This window comes from Gossypium hirsutum, chromosome A12 (genome assembly GCF_007990345.1).
Source record: "Gossypium hirsutum isolate 1008001.06 chromosome A12, Gossypium_hirsutum_v2.1, whole genome shotgun sequence".
NCBI lineage: Eukaryota > Viridiplantae > Streptophyta > Magnoliopsida > Malvales > Malvaceae > Gossypium > Gossypium hirsutum.
Window position 1 is genome coordinate 97,834,888 of NC_053435.1, and position 20,579 is coordinate 97,855,466.

The window sequence follows — 20,579 nt, forward strand, 5'->3', positions numbered from 1 at the left end:
TAGAAATTGAAATATTCAATGTGAAAAATTTAATGATAGTGTATTAATAATATTTAATTAATTCCCGTAGCTAATGATGTCTCAGAAAATCTTGGTTAAGCGAGGATAAGGCGAAGACAACGGGAGTTAGCTCGGAAACTACGGTTTGTATTTCTATAAACTGAACTTAATAGTTAATTGTTATGTTAATATTTGAATTGCTTGAGAATGGAAATGCTAAGGTAAGAATTATAATGTTTTATAATTTATTGAATTTGATTATTAATTGTTGTATCATGATTGATATGTGACCAATAATTAAAGTATGAAATATTTGAACGTGTGGTTTTTGGAAAATGAATTAAAAGGTATGTTGTATTAAAATTAAAATATGTATATTGTATTGAAATTGAATTGCATGTGAATTGATATGGAAAAGTGTATTGAAATGAAACTGAAAATTTGAAAGTTTACTAAAATCCCTATTAACAGTATCGGGCTAGTCGAATATAATTGGCATGCCATACGATTAGAAGTGTTTAGGGATATTCCGACTGTGTGTCGATGAGACACTATATGTGTCGACTACTGTGACTGTTTCGGATTCCTTCCGAAGAGGTACTCTGTACCTGACTGTTACTGTTACTGTTTCAGATTCGTTTCGATGAGGTACTTTGTGTACCATTACTGTTACTGTTACTATTACTGTTACCGTTACGGTGTATTTCGGCTTCGGCTGATGAAACACTGTATACTATCCCTGGTGTGTGGGTTGGATCCGTGTATCCGTCCAGGTCTGAGTCATGTTAATAGGTGTAATTAAAAGTATTAAAGGTTGACTGCTACGGAATAATTGACTGTTATTGAATAAATAACTATTACTGCATAACTGACTGTTATAGAGTGCCGGAATGTTACTGTATAAAACCGATAAATTGATTGATACTATAAATGTTTATTGATACTGAATCGAGGACTGAAGTATGAGTAAAACATACAAATGGAAAGCATTAATGTTTAGATGATTTATGAATTCATTTGAAAAGCTAATCTAGTTAATAAATGATAAAGATTAAGTGAATTATGAAGAGTTTATTTATGAATTGAATGATTAAATAATTATGATCATTATATGATTTTATGTATATATTATATTTTAAGTATTGGTTTATAGAAAAACCACTGAGTTCATACTCAGCATACGATTTGTTTTCGTGCGCAGGTTAAGGTAAAGTCAAATCGTTGAATCAGCATCCCAGGCCAATCCCAAACTCAATAAGGTAAAATATGTTAATTGATGATAATGGCATGTACCTAGGATGTCTTAAGTGTGTCATATTGGATTGTGATTGTAATAGTGAAATAAGTAAATTGATAATTGGTAATGATACATGATAAGTGTTTAAAGTAAGTATTGGATAGTACATAAAATGTGTTTGAAATGGTTTAGTTTAAGACATTATTAAGTATACGTGTTAAATTATTATATGATGGTTTAATGAGTATTAAGTGTGTTTAACCATATTTGGACTAATTTAATGGAGAAATTTTGAAATGCTTGTTGTCTACAATTTGCAGGATTGGTAAATTTTAAAATACAAGGTTCATTTTGAGACCACATGGTTTGTCACACAGGCGTGTGCCTTGGTTGCCACGGCCATCTCTTAAAGTCAATTTAGTACACGGGCAGGCCACACGGATGTGTGTCATGGCCGTGTTTAAAAGTCAGTGTTGCACACGGGTTGAGGACACGGGCGTGTCCCATGCCGCACGGGTATGTTAAATTTAGCCACACGGGCGTGTGGTACTGTTTAAAAGAAGAAAATTTAAAATTTTACAAAAAAATTTCTAAGCTTCCGATCGAGCCCCAGTTTGTTTAATTGTTCTTATTAAGTATTGTGGACCCACTAAAGCTACATAAAGAAATGCATGATTCTGTATTTATTCTTGTTTTACGTATAAATATATTGTACTGACCGGTAATACTCTGTAATCCTATTCCGGCGACAGGACGAGGTTAGGGGTGTTACAAGATCCCTAAGTTATATTATTATCTCTCTCGAGACTAACAACGTCTAACCCTAGATTGTATAATTGAAATCTCTTTCTAATTAATGCCCTAGGGTTGCATTAACTCGATCTATGAATCCTCTTATTAGGTTTCACCCTAATCCAGCAAAATCTTGTCACCCTATCTCTAGGCATGCAATCAACTCCGCTTAATTATGACAAATTTACGCTTAGACAGGGTCTATTCCTCCTCAGAATAAGAGCTTAACTTGAATCAATATCCTAGAATATCAAAACAAGAATTAAGGACACATAATTAAGAACAAGTTAAATATTTATCATACAATTCAGATAATAATAACAAGATCCGTCTTAGGTTTCATTCCCCTTAGGTATTTAAGGGTTTTAGTTGATACTAATGAAAGAAAACATGTCAAAAGAATAAAAATAACCAAACATAAGAAAACCCAAAACTCTTGAGGGAATTTAAAGGGAGATCTTCAGTCTTGCTAGTGAATTCGGCTTCTGAGATGGATCAATCGGCTTTTCTTGATAAATTCCTTGCTTCCTCCTGTGCATCCCCCCTCTTCTCCTCTTTTAAGGTGTATTTATACGCTTTGGAATGCCTAAGAGCCCTCAAAAGTGGCCTTTTCCGAATAGGACTCTACTTGGGCTTGACAGGGACACGCCTGTGTAACACACCCGTGTGTGATTACTTCAAGCCGTGGTCAAGCCTGTTAAATAGGCACGGGCGTGTGGTCTACCCGTGTAAGTCGTGCTCCGATTCTGCCAAATTGACACGGCCGTGTAGTCTGCCCATGTGAGGAAGTCTAGCCGTGTTGATTTCGTACATTGGCCCATTTTCTCCGCTTTTGGCCCATTTCTCGTTCCTTTCATTCTCCTATGCTCACCTAAGTATAAAACATGAAATTAAGGCATTAGGAGCATCGAATTCACCAAATCTAAGGAAAAATCATCCATAAAATGTGCTAAGCATGGGATAGAAATATGTATAAATTACGGTTTATCAAGTATTTAAGTAAAAGTACATATTATTTGGAACAATGGATTTGAGTGCTTTCATTCTGTGACCATAATGAATTGATAGAAAAGATGTGATATGTGCTTCCGTTTAAGACCATAGCTGGGCTATGGCATCGGTACAATGTGATTCGTGTTCCCGTATAAGACCATAGCTGGGCTATGGCATCGGTGTGATGTGATAATGTGATTCCATAGAATACCATATCTGGGATATGGCATTGGTATGTTATGTGATCCGTGTAAGACCATGGCAGGGCTATGGCTTCGGTGTGTGATGTGTGACAATGTGACAGTCCATAGTTTACTATGGTGAGGTGATAATAAAGCACTCAATTCCTTTATTGTTTCCTAATTTGACAATGGAAGTAAATGAGAAATGGGCCCAAGGGAGTTAAATTTGTGAATAGCAACCTGGAAATTACCCAAATGAGTTTATTAATGAAATTGTGATTTGCAGGATGAATTAGATAAGCTAATAGATATATGATTGTGTATAATATTTGGTAAGATTTTTGTATTTATGCCTATGAGCATACTAAGCTTCTATAAGCTTACTTGTGTATGTTATTTGTTTTGTAGATTGACTTATATACATACGGAGGATCAGATCTACAATAAGGATCACACTATCCAGATTTACTCCGGTAGATTTTGTTAAACAACTTTTTGATTTATATGGCATGTATAGGAGGTGATTTGATAATGTAATTGTATGAATGATTAAGTATGCAAAGTATGTTGAATGTGATGTTTTTTGTTTGAAAATGAAATATACATGTTTTGGCTTGAAATAACTGATTGGTTGGATTCTATTAGTGTATAATTGTGTTTAGGTACAAGAAATGGATAAATGAATGTTATTTGATCAAGATTTATAAGTCAATGTTCTGGGCATGAACTAGGTGTGTTTGATATGTAAAAATAGCTTAAAAATGGTGAAAAATTAGGTTTTCACATGGCCAAGTCACATGGGCGTGTGCCCAGGCCGTGTGGCAAAGTCAGAATCGCCCACAAGCTAGTCCCACGGTTGTGTGAGCAAAATAGATCCACCCACGGCCATGGAAGCCCCACGAGCAGGCCACACGGACATGTCCCAGGCCACTCGGGCGTGTGCCCCTATTTTCAAGGAAAAGTTTCCAAAGTACCCGGTTTAGTCCCAAATCACTTCCTAAGCATAATTTGGGCCTCGTAGATCCATATTAAGAACTTAAAGATAAAATTTGAAAAATTTTAAATTGAAATACAAATTTATGACTCGATTTTGTTCGTTTATTATTGTTTAATTCAGGTAGCACCTCGAACCCTGTTCCAACGTTGGATATGGACAAGGGGTGTTACAGCTCATAAGGAAAATTTTAAAATTTTGAGAAAAATTTGTAGTGATTTTAAATCAGTCCCAAATTAATTTTACTATTTTTATTGGACTTCGAGGGCCCATTAAAAGGATGATATGTTAAATTTATGATAAGTGTAAACAATTATTTTAATTAATGACCGTAATTGAACTGTATTGACTGGTAATGCCCCGTAATCCTGTTTCGGGGCCGGATAAGAGTTAGGGGGTGTTACAGTTGAGTCCGCGACTTGTCGAACCGTATAAGATTACTGAGAGAATCAAACTTGTTGCGTATAGATTAGCTTTACCGTCAGAATTAGAAAAGATTCACAATGTCTTCCACGTATCTATGTTATGAAGGTATCGATCTGACCTTTCAAATATTATTTCTTCGACGAATGTCAAAATTCAGCCTGACATGACATATAGTGAAGAATCGATCAGAATTTTGGCACGAGAGGTGAAAGAGTTAAGAAATAAAAACATAGCTTTAGTAATAGTTCTCTGACAGCGACACGGAATAAAAGAAGCTACTTAGGATCATGAGGAAGCTATGAGAAAGCAATATCCGAACCTCTTTTCTGGTAAGATTTTTGAGGACGAAAGTCTATTTAGGGGGAGAGTTGTAACAGCTCGTTTTCAGTGAAATCGGAACAGTGGTTTCTGGACCACAAATCTAAAGTCAAAAAATTTTAGTTTAATATTATTTTATGGTCTACAGTATGATAGAAATATCGTATAAAAATTTTGTTAAGAAATTTTACCTTTTACATGCCTAATTTGATAAAAAAGACTAAATTGCATTAAGTGCAAAGGTTGTGTTCTAATAGCTAAAGGTATTAAATAGCTATAAAATTTTAAATTGGAGGTCCTTATATAGTAAATAGGCCATTTAAGTGCTTAGTGGTTAAGTATGAATAGTCATCATTAGAAATTGAATGAAATATTAAGGTTAATTTTGAAAATTAGTGATTAAAGTTATAATAAATAAAATAAAATAATCTATTCTCATCATCATCCATCAAAAAGAAAAAAAGAAACGTAGCCATGGAAGCTTGAAAATTTAGGCAAGCTTATTTTGCTCAATTAGGTATGAATCTGTGTCCCGTTTTTTATGATTTCTATGTTTTTGAGATCATAGTAGCTTAATCTAGCTAGTTCGAGGATTAATTTGCAAAATTATTAAAGTATTAGGGTTTGACCATTATTGAATATGTTTTAATTTTAAAGTTTGATGATAGAAAGTGAATAATTGTTGTTAGATAAACAACTTTTGTAAAGAGAATTTTGATAAAATTATCAGTGAGGGATTAAATTTAAAAAAATTATAAACTTATGGTAAAATTTGTGAATTTTGTGAAATATATGGGCTGTTATTAATATGTATAAAATTGGCTAGGCTTAAGTAAGGATTAAATTGTATGAATTTTATTTTTCGAGCCTGGGGACTAAATTACAAAGGAATTAAAAGTGTAGGGCAAAATGTTAATTTTATCGAAATTCCATGTTGGATTAAATTGAATGTGAATTATATTGAAACGAGTTAAATTCATTCATATAGATCCTGTCAGACCTCGTATAGAGTTAGACCGAGACAAAGAAAATATCTGATTAGTCGCATCCGTATCTACGTACATTTGTCGAGGTAAGTTCGTGTAATCAAATTGTACATTTATATGTTTAAAATTGAATTATTTGTTTGTGAATTGTATAATTTCCATGAATAAATATTGATTGTATATTCGATAATTACCGAGCCCTGTTAGAACCTTAGGAATTTGTAGGATACAGATGACATGTCATTAGGGTCACCGATTTCAGCTCTTATGAGCTTCCCAATACTCAGCTCGCATAAGCTTCCTGTTATTCAGCTCGCATGAGCTTCCTATTATTCAACTCGCATGAGCTTCCCGTTATTCAGCTCATATGAGCTTCCCGTTATTTAACTCGGAGGAGCTTAACATTTACAACTCGTATGAGCATTCATGTACATGAATTGATGGATTATAGTTCAGTACACTTCGTGTGTACTACCCATGTATCCAACGATATTCTAAATGGTTCAACGGGCATAGTTCTGTTATGAAATTATATGAGTTCATTGAACTATTACTGGTATTTAAATGAAATACATGAAATATGATTATTTGATGAATTCAACCATGTGTGTTGGATCTTATATGTGACTTTCACGGCTAATATGTTGGTGATCATGTGTTTAGGCTTTCGGCCAAATTGGTTGAGATATGATTTTTTTACTTACCTATTTTATGGATATATGGTAAGTTAAATTCTGTGTTATACGAACTTACTAAGCTTAAATGCTTACTCTGTGTTATTTTCTATGTTTCATAATAATTCGGAAGCTCGTACGGGTTGGAAGCTGGTCGGAGCTATTTCACACTATCCATTGGTCCTTTTGGTACTTTTAGTAAATTAATTTCGATTATAATGGCATGTATAGGTTAATTTGGCCAATGTTGGCATATAATTGTTTTGTTGAGATTAGCCACTTATATGGCTTATGTTTGGTATATTTTGATGCATATATATTAGTGACCTTATCATGTTTGATGTGTGATTGATATGATAGAATGAAAGAAAGAAAAATGTGGTTTGAATATGCATATATGAATTTGGTGTTTTAAGTAAGTTGAGATACTTGGTTGACATGTCTTTAAGTTGTAATTTTAGGTGTCTAAGGGCATATTGGTTGTATTGGTGATATTTCATGTTTAAGACTTGATTTTGGCTTGTTTTGAATGCCTTTATGGCATGTTGATGTGCAAAATGTTGAGTTAGTTTGGTGTCAAGTTAAATTAGAAATATGGCTTCAAAATTGGCCTATTTTCATCCACACTGACAGAGACACGGGCATGTGTCTCAGCCGTGTGTCCCCTGTATCTTTTAAATTGTGCAAGTCAGTATGCTCACCCGACCTAGTACGTAGGCATATGGCTTGGCCGTGTGGCCCAAGTCAAAGAGTTACACGAGCATGAACACGGGCTGGGACATAGCCATGTGTCCCTATTTCGAATGTCCACACGGTCTAAGACACAAGCACGTCTCTTGGCCGTGTGACCCCTGCAGCTTTGAAAATTTTCAATAATTTCTAAAAAATTCTTTGAGTACTCAATGTAGTCCTGACTCGTTTTTAATGCGCATTTTGGGCCTCGAGGGCTCGCATAAGGGACAATATGTTTGATTTCTATTGGTTTCTGACATGAATGTTATATGATATGAAATGTTTGTTTATTTGATCTGTAAACTCCAATAATGCTCTGTAACCCTGTTCTGGCGATGGATACGGGTTAGGGGTGTTACATTGAAGGTTAATTTTAAAAGAACAAGATTATCTTAGATTTTTGGGTGTTTCTATTTTTTGTATAATTTCAATCGAATTAATTAATAAATTCTTTTTTTTAGCTTTTTAGGTGAATGGGTCACAAAGAAAACCAAAAGTACCCAAAAATGCCAAATTACACAATATGTAAATGTTGAGGGTCAATTTTTTTAGAATCAAGATTAAATTGACACAATGTATAAATGTTAAATGTTAAAGTTACTATTTTGCCAACCTTAAAAGCTACCACTATTAGCCAGCTGGTGATAGAAAAGGACAAAGTTCAATACTTGGGCAACCATAAAAAATGTATTAATAGTTAGATGACCAAAAAAGAAATTTACTAATAATTGAATGACTACTAATATAGTTTATCCATTTTTTTAATATTAGTGAGTTCTTCCTACTCTTCCTCACCACTTTCATGTTTATTGTAAAGAGAATTTAGTTAAATTCTATAAATTTATATACCTTTGACATGTCCAATTTTTTAAGGTGATGTTGTTAAAGTCTTTGGAGGCAATTGCATCAAAATTATGTAGGTCATTTTGGCGGTATTTTGTTTCAGTTAATCTATTTAAAATATTAGACATCCTTAATTAAAACCTAAAGTCAAAATCTAAATTTATTTGTTTCAAAATATTTCTCTTAATTTCATCTTTTAATCAAATTAAAAGATAATAGTATATATAAGTATAAATATTTATCCCAAAATAATATGTAGTGATGGTAGCAAATATAATAATAGCTGAATAAATCAAAATAACAAACAATTTCATCTTAATGACAATGGAATTAATCCTTGACAACACTGTTAATATTCTTAACTCTTTAAATCTATAGCTAAAAACAAGTGTGTTGCTTACAAATCTATTGTCTATTATTATTAGTTTGGTTTTAATAAAGTTTACAAATATACAAATATTATTATTAAATGTACTAACTCTTTACCATCACATATTTAAATATAAGGTTTAAGAGTAGAAAATAAACCTTTCAACTTTAAAAAAAAAAACAATTAGTAAAGTTTGTACCTAATTAAGCTTTCAAAAATTATATCAATTAAGTTATTTGATTGACGAAATCTATTTATAACTGTTAATTTCATTAATTGTTATTGATGTGACAGTTACCAATTGCCAGATCATCTATTTGTTTCAAATGGCAGTTCATACATATGACGTGTAAACTTAATGACATAAGAATTGGATAATTTTTTTTAAAGAAATTGTTAGTTAAAGTATTAAATGTAATTAAACAATAAAATTAATTAATTTAAAAAAAAAAAGATAAAAGTTCAAAATTATACATGAACTGTCTTGACTTGTATAGAGCAGTGGTTAAAACTTTTGTCGGACACTCATTTGACTCAGGTTTAAACTGTGTGACCCCATGCCCCACCTCTAATATTGTATAAAAAAACACTAGACATAAATTTTGATTCAATCTATAATGTTAAACAAAATTTTGATTTGTGTATTTCTATACAAATATTGATTTGGTTCAATGTAACACCAATAGCAATAAAATCATTTTTAAGTTTCATTTACATATTTAAACTACAATCAAAGTTTCATATGTATAATTACACCAGATTAAAATTTATATATTAAATTACACATTAGACCAAATTTCATATATGCTTTTAATATTTTTCCCTTAAAAAATAAACAAAATTTGCTGTTGAATTTTCTTTTTTTTTTTCTTTGTTTGTGGTTAAAATTCTCTGTTTTTCTTAAACTTTTTTACATTATTTTTGTGTCACCTACAATTCTTAAAATTGGAAATGTTTTTTTTTTGCTTTAATGTTGGATATTTATAAACTGTTAGGATTAAGATTTAACTTTTTCCAGGTGGGACATGGAGGAAATAAGATATAAAAATGGAGATGGACTGTAAGATCATGGTTTACCAGTATCAAATAAAACTAGTAATTTCTTGGGGTTTTTTATTACTTTTAAACTGCCAAAGAATATGGATTAATCAACTATGCTTCAAAAAAAAACTGAATTAATAAACCTTAAAAGAATACTTTGGATTACCACTTACTACCATTGATCAAATTTTTAAGTTTTGAGAAATTCTTTTAAATTTAAGGGACGCTTAAACCATATAGGATGACTCTATTATGATCTATGAAAATTTAAACTTAAAATCTCATCCAAGACTACTTATTAATCATCACCCTCCACATGCGTAAGGCAAATCCATAAATTATCAACCTCTCACATATAAATGATAGTGACACAAAAGTAAAGATGAGAGGCACACACCTACCCAACTCCCTATATTTCATTGACCTGACCGTATCAGAAATTTGTGTTGGTTATTTGTTTTTCTCCCCTTCTTTTGTTTTTTTACTACAGGTTTCTCACTAGGATTAGAGATAGGATTTTCTTTTTCTTCTTTTCTTCTTATTGTCTTTGGTTGCCGAGAGATTGCTAAGAAGTTGGATTTATGATTTTTCATTTTTTTTTCAGGATAGATGGTGGTGTTGGGATTCGATAACGGAGGCTAGGTCTATAAGGGTAAAGTATGGGAAGAGTAAAGGTTGTAACAGTGAGGGTGATGAAGCACAACCAATGGTCATGCTTCAAACAAGGTGAGATGAAAGCTAGCATAAGCTTCTGATTATGGCCAAGTTTAAAACTGTTTTTCTTCTTATTTTCCAAAGATTTAACAACTACAAATTTAAACTATTTTTCTGGTTCATTTTTTTTAAAATATTCGGGTTTGTTACCTATATATTCAATGTATGTTAGAACTTAGAACATGAATATAAACAACCAATATCCAACATATACCAGCAGCATTTGACCCTCACATCTGAACACAAGTAACATAACAATAGCAACTAAAATGATTAGGACAACATATCAACAACGATGCTGAACTGGTCTTACAGATCATAGCTTTTTCGCTTCAACTGGTTTTTAACTGCTTCAACATTTATATTATTTTTTTATACCAGTATTACGCCATAATAAAGGAAAACCTGGAGAAAATCTAAGAAAGGATTAAATTTCTGTGAGCGTTGTCACAATCCAAGTTCCTTATGCAATAAAATTGAGGCAAACAGATTCAAGTTTTATATACAAACATTAACACTGAAATTGATGCCTTGAAATAAGTAGGGAAAAATATTATCTTTAGGGACTTCTGAATAAACAATTCAAGTACAACATAAAAAATGCGAGCAACACGAATCAACTTCTTGTCTTACAATGCTAGTAGAATGAGTAAAACAGTTACCCATAGTTTGATTACTAACCTACCAGACCACCATAGCCACTTACTGGAGAAAAGGGCTGTCATATTATTGAAGTGGCTCCTGGTGAGCAGCTGTTGCAGGTCCCGGTGCTATAGTTAACAGACCACGACGTTGTCCGGCTTGTATCATAAATGCAACTTCAGTTGCCGCAAGAGCTGCTGCTTCCTGTTTCAACGGAAAAATAAATTAATTGCCACAAGTAATATAGAATTTAAAATAACTTGAACCAGCTAAAACAGTAGGAGGATAATTTGGATTTTGTTTAAGAAACTACATGAACACGGCAACTAATACAAGTGAAACAGGATGTCATAAATGGAAACCTTTGAAGGTGTAACTACCTATTCCTAAACAGGTTTTAAGCAATATTTTTTCCCAAGTCTCAAACCAGACAAGCATATGTGCGGAACAGATCTCGGAAGGAAGAAAGGAATCTAAGTTTTCAGTATTCTTCTGTGATGTGGATCAACCTCAACATGCTTAAGTAAAGTATTACTCTTTCAAACAAAAAATATTTAATGGAACTAAGAGACATTACCTGTCTCTGCCTTCGGCGCTGCAATATGCTGATGGCCCAGGCCATGATGTAACATGGGAGAAGAAAGCCAGCAGCGCGAAGCATGAAAAGCTGCATAGCACAAAAAAAGAATTTAACTAAACAGCAAAACAATGTGAATTACTAAAGGATAGATGCAAATTCATCTCATGCTTACAGAGAAAAATGCAGATGCATCATCATCCCCATCTCCAGCAGTTAGGTACAGAGCATGCCTTAAGAGTAGAAGAGCCATTAACTGCAAATAAACAGAAAATAAAATACAAACAGATGTAGAAGAGAAAATTAACAGCAATTCATGTTATTTATTGGGTATGGAGGAAAAATCTTTCATCAAACTGAAAACCAGAACCGCGATTATGTTTGCCTCCAAAAACAAAAACTAGTAATTCAGGATTTGGGACCTAACTTCATAACCTAAATCAAAGGTCCAGATGGGGATCATGAATCTTGACTAGTGCTATGTCAGTTCAAAAAGGAAAGGGCAAATCAGATAAAAGAATACTGCATTCCAATATTGCATTACAGACAAGATGCCTTGAATATTGAAACTCAATCCATTGAGAGCAGAAAGCTCATAAAAGAAATAAAAGGAACCGCGAGGATTTTATTATTAACATAATGCCTATAAGTAGGAAACAGTAATTAATAGTTTTATTTCTATAGAGAAATTATAGCTTACAATTAGGACCGCAGACCGGCAAAATGCAGCTCCACTAGCATTGGACTCAGCATATTCATCATAATCTGCCTCCAAAAGATGGCGTTCTGCAGCTGCCATGGCTAAAATCCGAGGATCACGCAAATCCAAAGGTGCACCAGAAATTGTCCAACCCTCACTGTATCAACATATAAAGGTGGAAAAATAATAGGTCAACAGTTATGAGCATACAGTAGCATCCCCTCCGATGGAATTCTAAAACTTATGACATAGAACCTCAAAAAAATAAAAGGCTCTTAGTTACAAGACCACCATCGACAATAAAAACCAAGAATGGAAGAGACCAAAGTTAGAGCCACACTGATGACTGATCTTTATCATGTCTATCTTCTGCGTAAGTGAGTGCACTTGTGAGACTTACCTGATATCAATTGTAGCATCCTCTGACTGAGGGGGTGGTGGTGGTGCAGTATATCCTGGTTGGTAAGGCTGCAAAATAAAAATATCCTGGTTGGTGATTTGAAAACATGCAACAGCAAGATAAGCAATGTTACAAAAGATTGATGCATAAGACTATTTATCAGCAGGCAAAACTTCACCCTGAACCAGACACTCAATTTTAAGTCCCCAACATAAATCGCGAAACTTATTTCATGCTGAAAATATAAGTTGATAGGCAACGCCCACCTTGAGAACAAAGGATTATGGCTCAAATAGTTATGAGTACACTTTGTCATTTGAAGACAAGAAACACCAAAATAAGAAAATTTATCAAAATCTGGTGCATAAGACCATGACAGAACTCCCTTTCATAAATCTGACACGTCGTTCCCAACACAGAAAGCAAAACTTATGTCATGTTGAACATAGAAGAGGCAGATCCACAGCATCCAACCTCGAGCATGAAGTACACCCCCAAAAAAAGTGATAAACAAGATATATAAATAATTGTTGGAATCTGTTAAGTGATTTTAGATCAAATCATGGTTTTCAAAACTTGGTGGTTAAAAGGTAGCTGCTGATGTTCATCTCATGTTCCACTTGCGGGAAAATTTTACTTTAAAGAGCAAATATGCCATGAATATTGCCACATCATATTCAATAAATTAAGTATCATTTGTGGCAGGAAAACGTGACTCGCAATGAGCATATAATTTGCTAATTTACAAATAACAACCAGGTAGATGATGTTATATGGGAAAGACCAAGTGAACAATATAAAATATTAGTTTATTCATAGACTATATAAGCTGTCATTAATGCAATAAACAACTGAACTACTGTTCCATGTACTTGAATGGTTTCATCCAGACACCTTGAAACAGATAGATTATAGATATTTCAAACATAAAAGTCAATGTTTTCACACCTAAAACACTTTACTGACAAAGGACTTTATATTTGGGGTTAAACAATGAGTGTAGAACCAGTCAAGAAAAGAAAATGCAACAAGGTCAAAAGACCAATTCTTTTGTGGAAGTAAAATCCACCAAAAATATTCCCTAGGATGCCAAAGAAAAGAGCGAAACATCCGTGAAGTTGTTAGTCTAAAGATTACAATGAACAATTCAAAACCATGAACCACCATAACATGTAAACATAAACAAACAGGAAACAAAAAGGTTAAAACAAACGGCTTCCGCTAAGATAAGGGAGACCAAAATTAAGATAAAGTGACCATAACCATATGACTAGTAGGTCTGTTCTTGTTTGAAATTAAAAGTTGCCAGAATTGAAAGCTCTTTTCCCGTTTAAGTGCATGAGAAAAAGCATCATTCAACCAGGAAGATCAAAGATGTGCAAGTTTACACCATTGTTATTAAATTGATTCATCAACAAAATGAAACTAAATTAAAATTGTTACCCTCTAAAACCAGATACTTGTTTATTTTCACGAATACGCAAATTGATGTTGGTGAATGAAAATGCAAAAGGTAGCAGATTTATTCCTCCTAGATGAACTAATAATGAAGGTGGAACCATTTCAAGAACTGAGGTTTACCTGATGACAGATCTCACAATTTATATCACCTTTCTCATTACACCAATGCTGAACACATTTCCTGTGAGCAAACTGGATAACAAAATTTTGTCAGCAGACCAGACAGTGTTAATGAATAAACTGAAATAGGAAGCTTCAGGGAGTAAGTCTCAAAATATGACAACACAATGAATACCTTCAGGCTACCATTACAAGCACAAGGAGTCTCCAAATTCTTAATGCAGTCCTCCTCCTGGCAGATACGGCATTCAGCTGTCTGTATAAGTGGTTCTTCTTCATCACAGCAACCATGTTCTTCCACTTCCTTAACACCAATAGCACAAGCATTTGGGTCAGAGGCTTGAGAAGAACCTTCACCGGAAGATCCTGCAGCCTCAGTTTCTTGCATTGATTGCAAACTTTCAGGTGTTATAAGACGGTCCACACATAAAACCAGATGATCACCCATTTTTATCCAAAATGAAAGGTCCTTATAACACACAGCAATGCAGAAGAAGTTTCAGTTAGTAAGGATAACAGTTGAGGCTTTAACTGCAAAATGACTTCCAAAATTAACATTCCAGGCTTTGACTTTAAAACTAAGTGAAGGATTCAACTGTTCGTAATATAATAAACCAAAACCATTTCTTTTTCTTTTTTACTTTGTGTAATTACTGAAACTCCTAGCCTATGTTTATCGGATGCTTTGACATTCTATTTCTCATTAACTCTCTTGTTTTATTATTCATCTTCATATGGAATTCAAATTTTCCCTTTATTTATTTCTTAAAAGTTTCTTCCTATAGGCTACACCCACAATAAATATCCAAATTAAAAAACCCAAAATTTTCAGCTTTAGCTATCCATAAAAAAGAAAATCCAGCTTTTACTCAAAATTTTCATGGTCTTTTTTTTTTTTCACTCTCCGCTGAAAATGAGAAAAGAAAAAAACAAATTATTTCCATTTTCTGGGCAACCAAACAACCCAATCCAACCGAACCCAAACCAAACCAAAATTCCCAAACTCGAAAGAAAATCAAATCAAAACCAAAACGAAAATACCACAATAATGATCAGAATAGAACAAATCCATTAATAAAAAAAAAACAAAACATAGTATGAAAAATTACCCGTAAATACCGCTTTGATCTTGGAGTCCGAAATGTTCTTTTGCTTATCTTTATAACGCTTTAATGAAAAGTCTAAGGTCTTTCCTTCCCTTTGCTTGGAGGTGAAACAATTGGACAATAGAGATTTTCTTCCTTACTTTTTTTTCTTTTATGTTAAAAATATATAATTTTAGTAAAAAAAATTAAATTTTAAAACGAAGATTTGTAGTTTGGTGAATTGGTCTAAAACAAAGAAACGAAGCTTTGTGGATTAGGCTGCTTAACGTCCGTCCAACGTTATCTCCAGAAGTCTCTCCCCGTTTGATTTTTTAACATTTTCGTATAACGGACGTCAAAGGTTATGATCGGAAATTCCTTTGTAGACCATTGTATTTCGGACAAAAACGATATATAAATATATGTCGGCGAAACCATCGAAGGATTTATTATTATTTTTGTTAAATTTTGTTATAATATGTTTAGTATTTTTGTAAATTTAAAGTTTAATATTTTTATTTTTAAGAATTTAAATTTTAAATTTTAAGCTTAATTGTTAAACTTGATAAGTTTTTTTTGTTAGATGTGTTAATATAATATTTTTGAAATAAAAAAGGTACTAACAAAAACACAATGTTATTATGAACATGAATTTAATGAAAAAATTAATAATATCAATAATTAATTTTATGTTTTTTAAATTAAAAAAAGAAAAAATTTAAAGTTTTTGAAATAAAATTAGAATGCTAAATTGAGTAAAGGGGCTTATAACACATTTTAATTTTTTTTTAATTCTACTTTTAAATTTTAAATTAAATTTAAGATAAAATTATCCTGATTTATATAGAATAGTGGTTATATGTTTTTTTTCAAGAGTTGAAACAATATTTCCTATCTCCAATTAAAACATTGTAAGATAAAAATCAAATTGAGTTGGAATTGAGATTGTTTACTACTAATTTAAGAAAAAAAAATTTAAAAACCTTAATTAATCTTACACACTATTTAAGTTAAATTAATATTTGAATTCAATAATTCGAGCTGCTCAATTTTGATTTGATAATAACAAAAACTAAATCCATTTATTTTATAGAAATTTCCTTTTGAACTTCACCTAATTGTTTTGAAATAGGTACATTTCCATTCGGGAAACACAAGAGACAAGTATAGTTTGAAATAAAGTTGAAGGATTCTTTTGTAATTAAACCTTATTATATTAAATAAAACAAAAGAAATTGATAAAAACATATTTTAAAACCCCCAAAGTGTGTACGATTTAATATTAAAATGCAGTTTGTGTTTTACATCGTATCGTAAATATCGACAATATTATATTTATTTCAGAATCTTGAATCATTAGTTTCTTTTCATGAATTAATATAAAATTTAAAATATACAAAGAAATTAGAGTGCTAGACCCGCACTTGTTCTGATGGGTAGAAAATTAAAAATATTACTTGGTCGCCAACATTGAATTTAGCCTTCATTTATCCCTTCATGATTTAAATTTGTTAGAAAACTCATCATTATTCAAAACAATGTTAACAAATATTTATAACTATAAATATTAGGAGTAAGCCCTTATTAAAATATAGACATTAATTATTATACATTAAATTAAGGAGTAAATTAATTTATTTGTTTAAATTTTTTATTTATGTTGCTAAAAATTGATCTCTATATGTCATCATAGTATACATATAATACGTTACATGTCATTATTTAGTTATTCTATTAATCACACTAATTTTTAATAATACAAATAAATGATATTTTTAATAGAAAAAATCAATTTATTATTTAATCTAATATGTAATGACTAATTTATTTTTTTAATTAAAAAACAAAATGCAATTCCAACCTTAAAACCAACTTTTTAGGATAAATGACTTTTACTTATAAATTTAGAGCAGACAAACATTGGAAAGATATAATTGACTCCGTCTTACAAGCTATTTTTGAGGCCATTTAAAATTTATCATCTTATTTTTAATTATAAATATTAAAAAATTCTCATCCTACAAATAAAAAAATCCAAAACCTTTACCAATAGTATATATATAATAATTTCTCTTACCAGGAGTAAGACATTTTTCTATTTCTTGACTTTGACTATGTTTTTCTTTTCCTCCCCTGTGAAAACTATGAAATATTTTTGTGACTATCTACCCATCACATCCCTATTATTTTCAATGATGTATGTAAGAAACTTTCATTTAAAAACACAAAAAGAAATTAAATTAAAATGCAAACTTTACTTTTTATTAAATAAAAAAGAGATGAAAATTTCATCTAACACATGGTAGGTTTTTATTTTTTAAATCTATTTATGAAAATACATTATCAATATATTAAATATTATCCCTCTGTAGCAAGAAATACAAACTATATGAATTATACAGGGAAAATCCTTCCCTGATCATTATCGACGAAATCAATATACCAATTTGTGGTGTTTCGATTTGGTGGTTGACATTATAGAACGTGATTCGATTTCATATGTTAATAACCTTATTGACTTATTTTTTTCTTCGTAACAATGCTTTAAGACAGATGAAGTCAAGAAATTTTTTCTGGAGGGGCGAGAATTAAAATATAACTTTTATTTTAAGCTTAAATATTTATAGTTTAAAAAATATTAAATTACAATTTTATTATTTTAGGAGGTAAAATGCAGTTTTTTTATATATAAATTTATAATTTTTTTGAATTTTAAAAGGATTAAGATAAATAATTTCCGCTTCAGAGGAGCCAGGCCGGCTCTGCTCCTCTAGCGCTGCCCCTGCTTTAGGATCAAGTGTTTATCCCTAAGAGTTTGATTTTGATTAAACGTTTAGATATGCCTGTATACTTTAAAGGTTATGTTGTATGTAGACAAAAAAAAAAAACTTATGTTGTTACGTATCAGAATCAATATGATTGCCTTTCCCTGGTGACAAATTGATATTTCATAATGAAAACTTTATGCAAAAGAAAATGAAAAGGTTTGCAGTTTAATTTATAAAGATGAAGTAGGTGGCTTAGTAAATGAAAAATTAAAAATGTAACTGTCATAAGATTAAGAATCTGGATTCTTTTCTTCATAAAAGGGCTAATCTGTTAGATATTTTGTTGTGCGGTGGGTAGTTAACCTAATGCAATTTATATTTAATTGGGCCTAAGTCCTTCAGATTAATTTATACCTTCAAATACTCGTCATCTATAATAAATATTAGAAATTTTTTTTGTACGTGTAAGCATATGAAAATCACATATTAAAATATAAGTGTGTTTAAAAATAGCATATAATAAATAATAAAATATAAGATTTAAAATTAATAATAATAACAACACATATACAATTTATACAAAATTAAAATAAAAAATAGTTTAACTTGTAAGTAAAAGAAAATTAAAATAGGTAAATGCATCCTATTAAGAATATTAAACATTTTTAAATTTTGGTGAGAGAAAATACTTTATGTTAAATGTAATTTTTTAAAGTTCACTTAAGAATTATTATTGGTATAGTGGTAAATAATTTGTTTATAAATTCATTAAACATGGATTTAATCCCTAAGCATGTTAATTTTAGTTATTTTATTTTTAAAACTAGATAAAAGTATGAAAAGAAAAAAGGCCATCAACTTAATAGTAGTAGTCATCTAATAAAATGATATATTAATAATTTTCTAACCAAGTTGGTACCGGTTGGCCCGTGAGGCCATGACACCAACTCAATAAAGGATTTTATTAATAGTATAGATAAAAAGCATGAATCTAAAAAAAATGAATTGAGGAGAATACATTTTTTATTGTTCATTATAGTATTAAATTATTAATTATTGCAAGTTCAAATTTTGGAGACGATATTGTTGGAAGTGCAGTACCGTGAAATTTTAGTCTTTGAGAAAGGATAATCATTTTAAAGGTGAATTAATTATTTGGAGAGAAAGTATGAAGAATGAAATTTAGTAAGGACTAATTTGAAATTTTTTTAAAGTTGGAGGAATAAAAGTACAAATTCACCCTTTTTGAAAAGTTGAAATAGGGATTAAATTGAATAGAGTGGAAATGTACAAGGACAAAAGTGCACTTTTTCCATTTTATGGATAAGGGACTTAAATGTATTTTTCTTTCATTTTTAATTGATATTTAGAGACATAATAATGAGAATGAAATCCCATAGTTGATGAGGTGGAAAGTTTTGAAAATTTATGGAAATTCAGTTTGAAAAGTGTTGAAATTTGATTGGATGATGGAAAATGGACTAAATTAGAAAAAAGAAGGGAAATGTATTTAACTTTCTACGCAACTGGAAGGTTGAATAATAGCAGCTTAGGGGCAACAAAAATAGAAGAGAAAGAAAGGGAGAAAATAAAGAAAAGGAAAAAGAAAAAGAGAGGAATATCTCCCATGCATTTTCTTGAGATTTCCTTAAAACCATAGCTTAATTCCATATTCTAAAGTGCAATGGAAATATATCAATTATGGAAACAACTTAGCTGGCAATGAAAGTCAAGGGAAAGCGAAGAGAAAAGTTAATTTCAAGTGATTGAAATTAGTAAGTACTTAATTGAATTTAAATTAGTTTATTTTAATTTGAATATTTGAGTATTTAAATTTTAACATGAAATAATTAAATAAGATGTGATTAAGATCATTGAATATGTATATTGAATTTAGTAGTAAATATGTAATTAAATGAATGTTAGTAATGTAAGAAATAATAAAGTAATAATTTAGTGATTAATGAATTCCATAAAACTATGGATTAAATTATAAAGAGTGAAAAGTTATTTATTTGTCATTAATTGACAAGTGAATAGATGTATTAGCTTAGTGAAATTGTTATAGAGTGGACTAAATTGAATAGAGAGTAAATTTTGATATATGAATAAATATTATAATAAATGGTTTAAATAAAATGTTAAGTGTTAATAAATGAAGTGAAAAGTGATATTAAAGTGTTATAAAAGTAAACATTAAATTTTTATGAATTTAGGGATTAAATTATAAAATGTTTAAAAATTACTAAGTGTGTTAAATTAGTGAAATAAATATTTAATTGAATTGTTTTATGAAAATAAAATGTTATATGAAAGTGAATTAAAATCTAAAGTGTAAAGTGTTGGAAATATGTGATATGTTAATGTTCTTGTGAATTAATGTATGAAGATGTAGTACATATGGTTATATAATTTAAAGTGAATAAGTAATGTAATATAACGTTATATATTTCAAGTATGTTATATAAAAGTGAATGTGTGAAATGAAAATATTATGTATATGCTTGTGTTATTTAAAATGAAT

General features: G+C 30.8%; 1 protein-coding gene across 2 annotated transcripts; it reads right to left on the reverse strand.

Moving 5' to 3' along the window:
• Window positions 1-10,729: 10,729 nt before the first annotated feature.
• LOC107934272 (uncharacterized) lies at window positions 10,730-15,676 on the reverse strand. 2 transcript variants are annotated; one of them, XM_016866650.2, is made up of 8 exons: window positions 15,312-15,676; window positions 14,378-14,671; window positions 14,203-14,274; window positions 12,622-12,689; window positions 12,222-12,378; window positions 11,697-11,777; window positions 11,522-11,611; window positions 10,730-11,148 (listed from the first exon to the last, which is right to left on the reverse strand). In XM_016866650.2, exons 2-8 carry the CDS (start codon window positions 14,648-14,650, stop codon window positions 11,029-11,031), a joined length of 861 nt encoding a protein of 286 aa, XP_016722139.1. In that variant the 5' UTR covers window positions 14,651-14,671; window positions 15,312-15,676; the 3' UTR covers window positions 10,730-11,028. The 2 variants fall into 2 exon arrangements, with proteins under 2 accessions (XP_016722139.1, XP_040939139.1); XM_041083205.1 differs by having other exon boundaries at window positions 14,378-14,733; window positions 15,312-15,510.
• Window positions 15,677-20,579: the final 4,903 nt, after the last annotated feature.

Coding starts and splice junctions, on each gene's coding strand:
- LOC107934272 (XM_016866650.2), bottom strand. CDS start 14,650: ATGGGTGATCATCTGGTTTTATGTGTGGACCGTCTTATAACACCTGAA. Junction 11,778..12,221: donor GCCGGTCTGCGGTCCTAATT/GTAAGCTATAAT, acceptor GTTTATTTGCAG/TTAATGGCTCTTCTACTCTT. Junction 11,612..11,696: donor ATGCATCTGCATTTTTCTCT/GTAAGCATGAGA, acceptor TGTGCTATGCAG/CTTTTCATGCTTCGCGCTGC.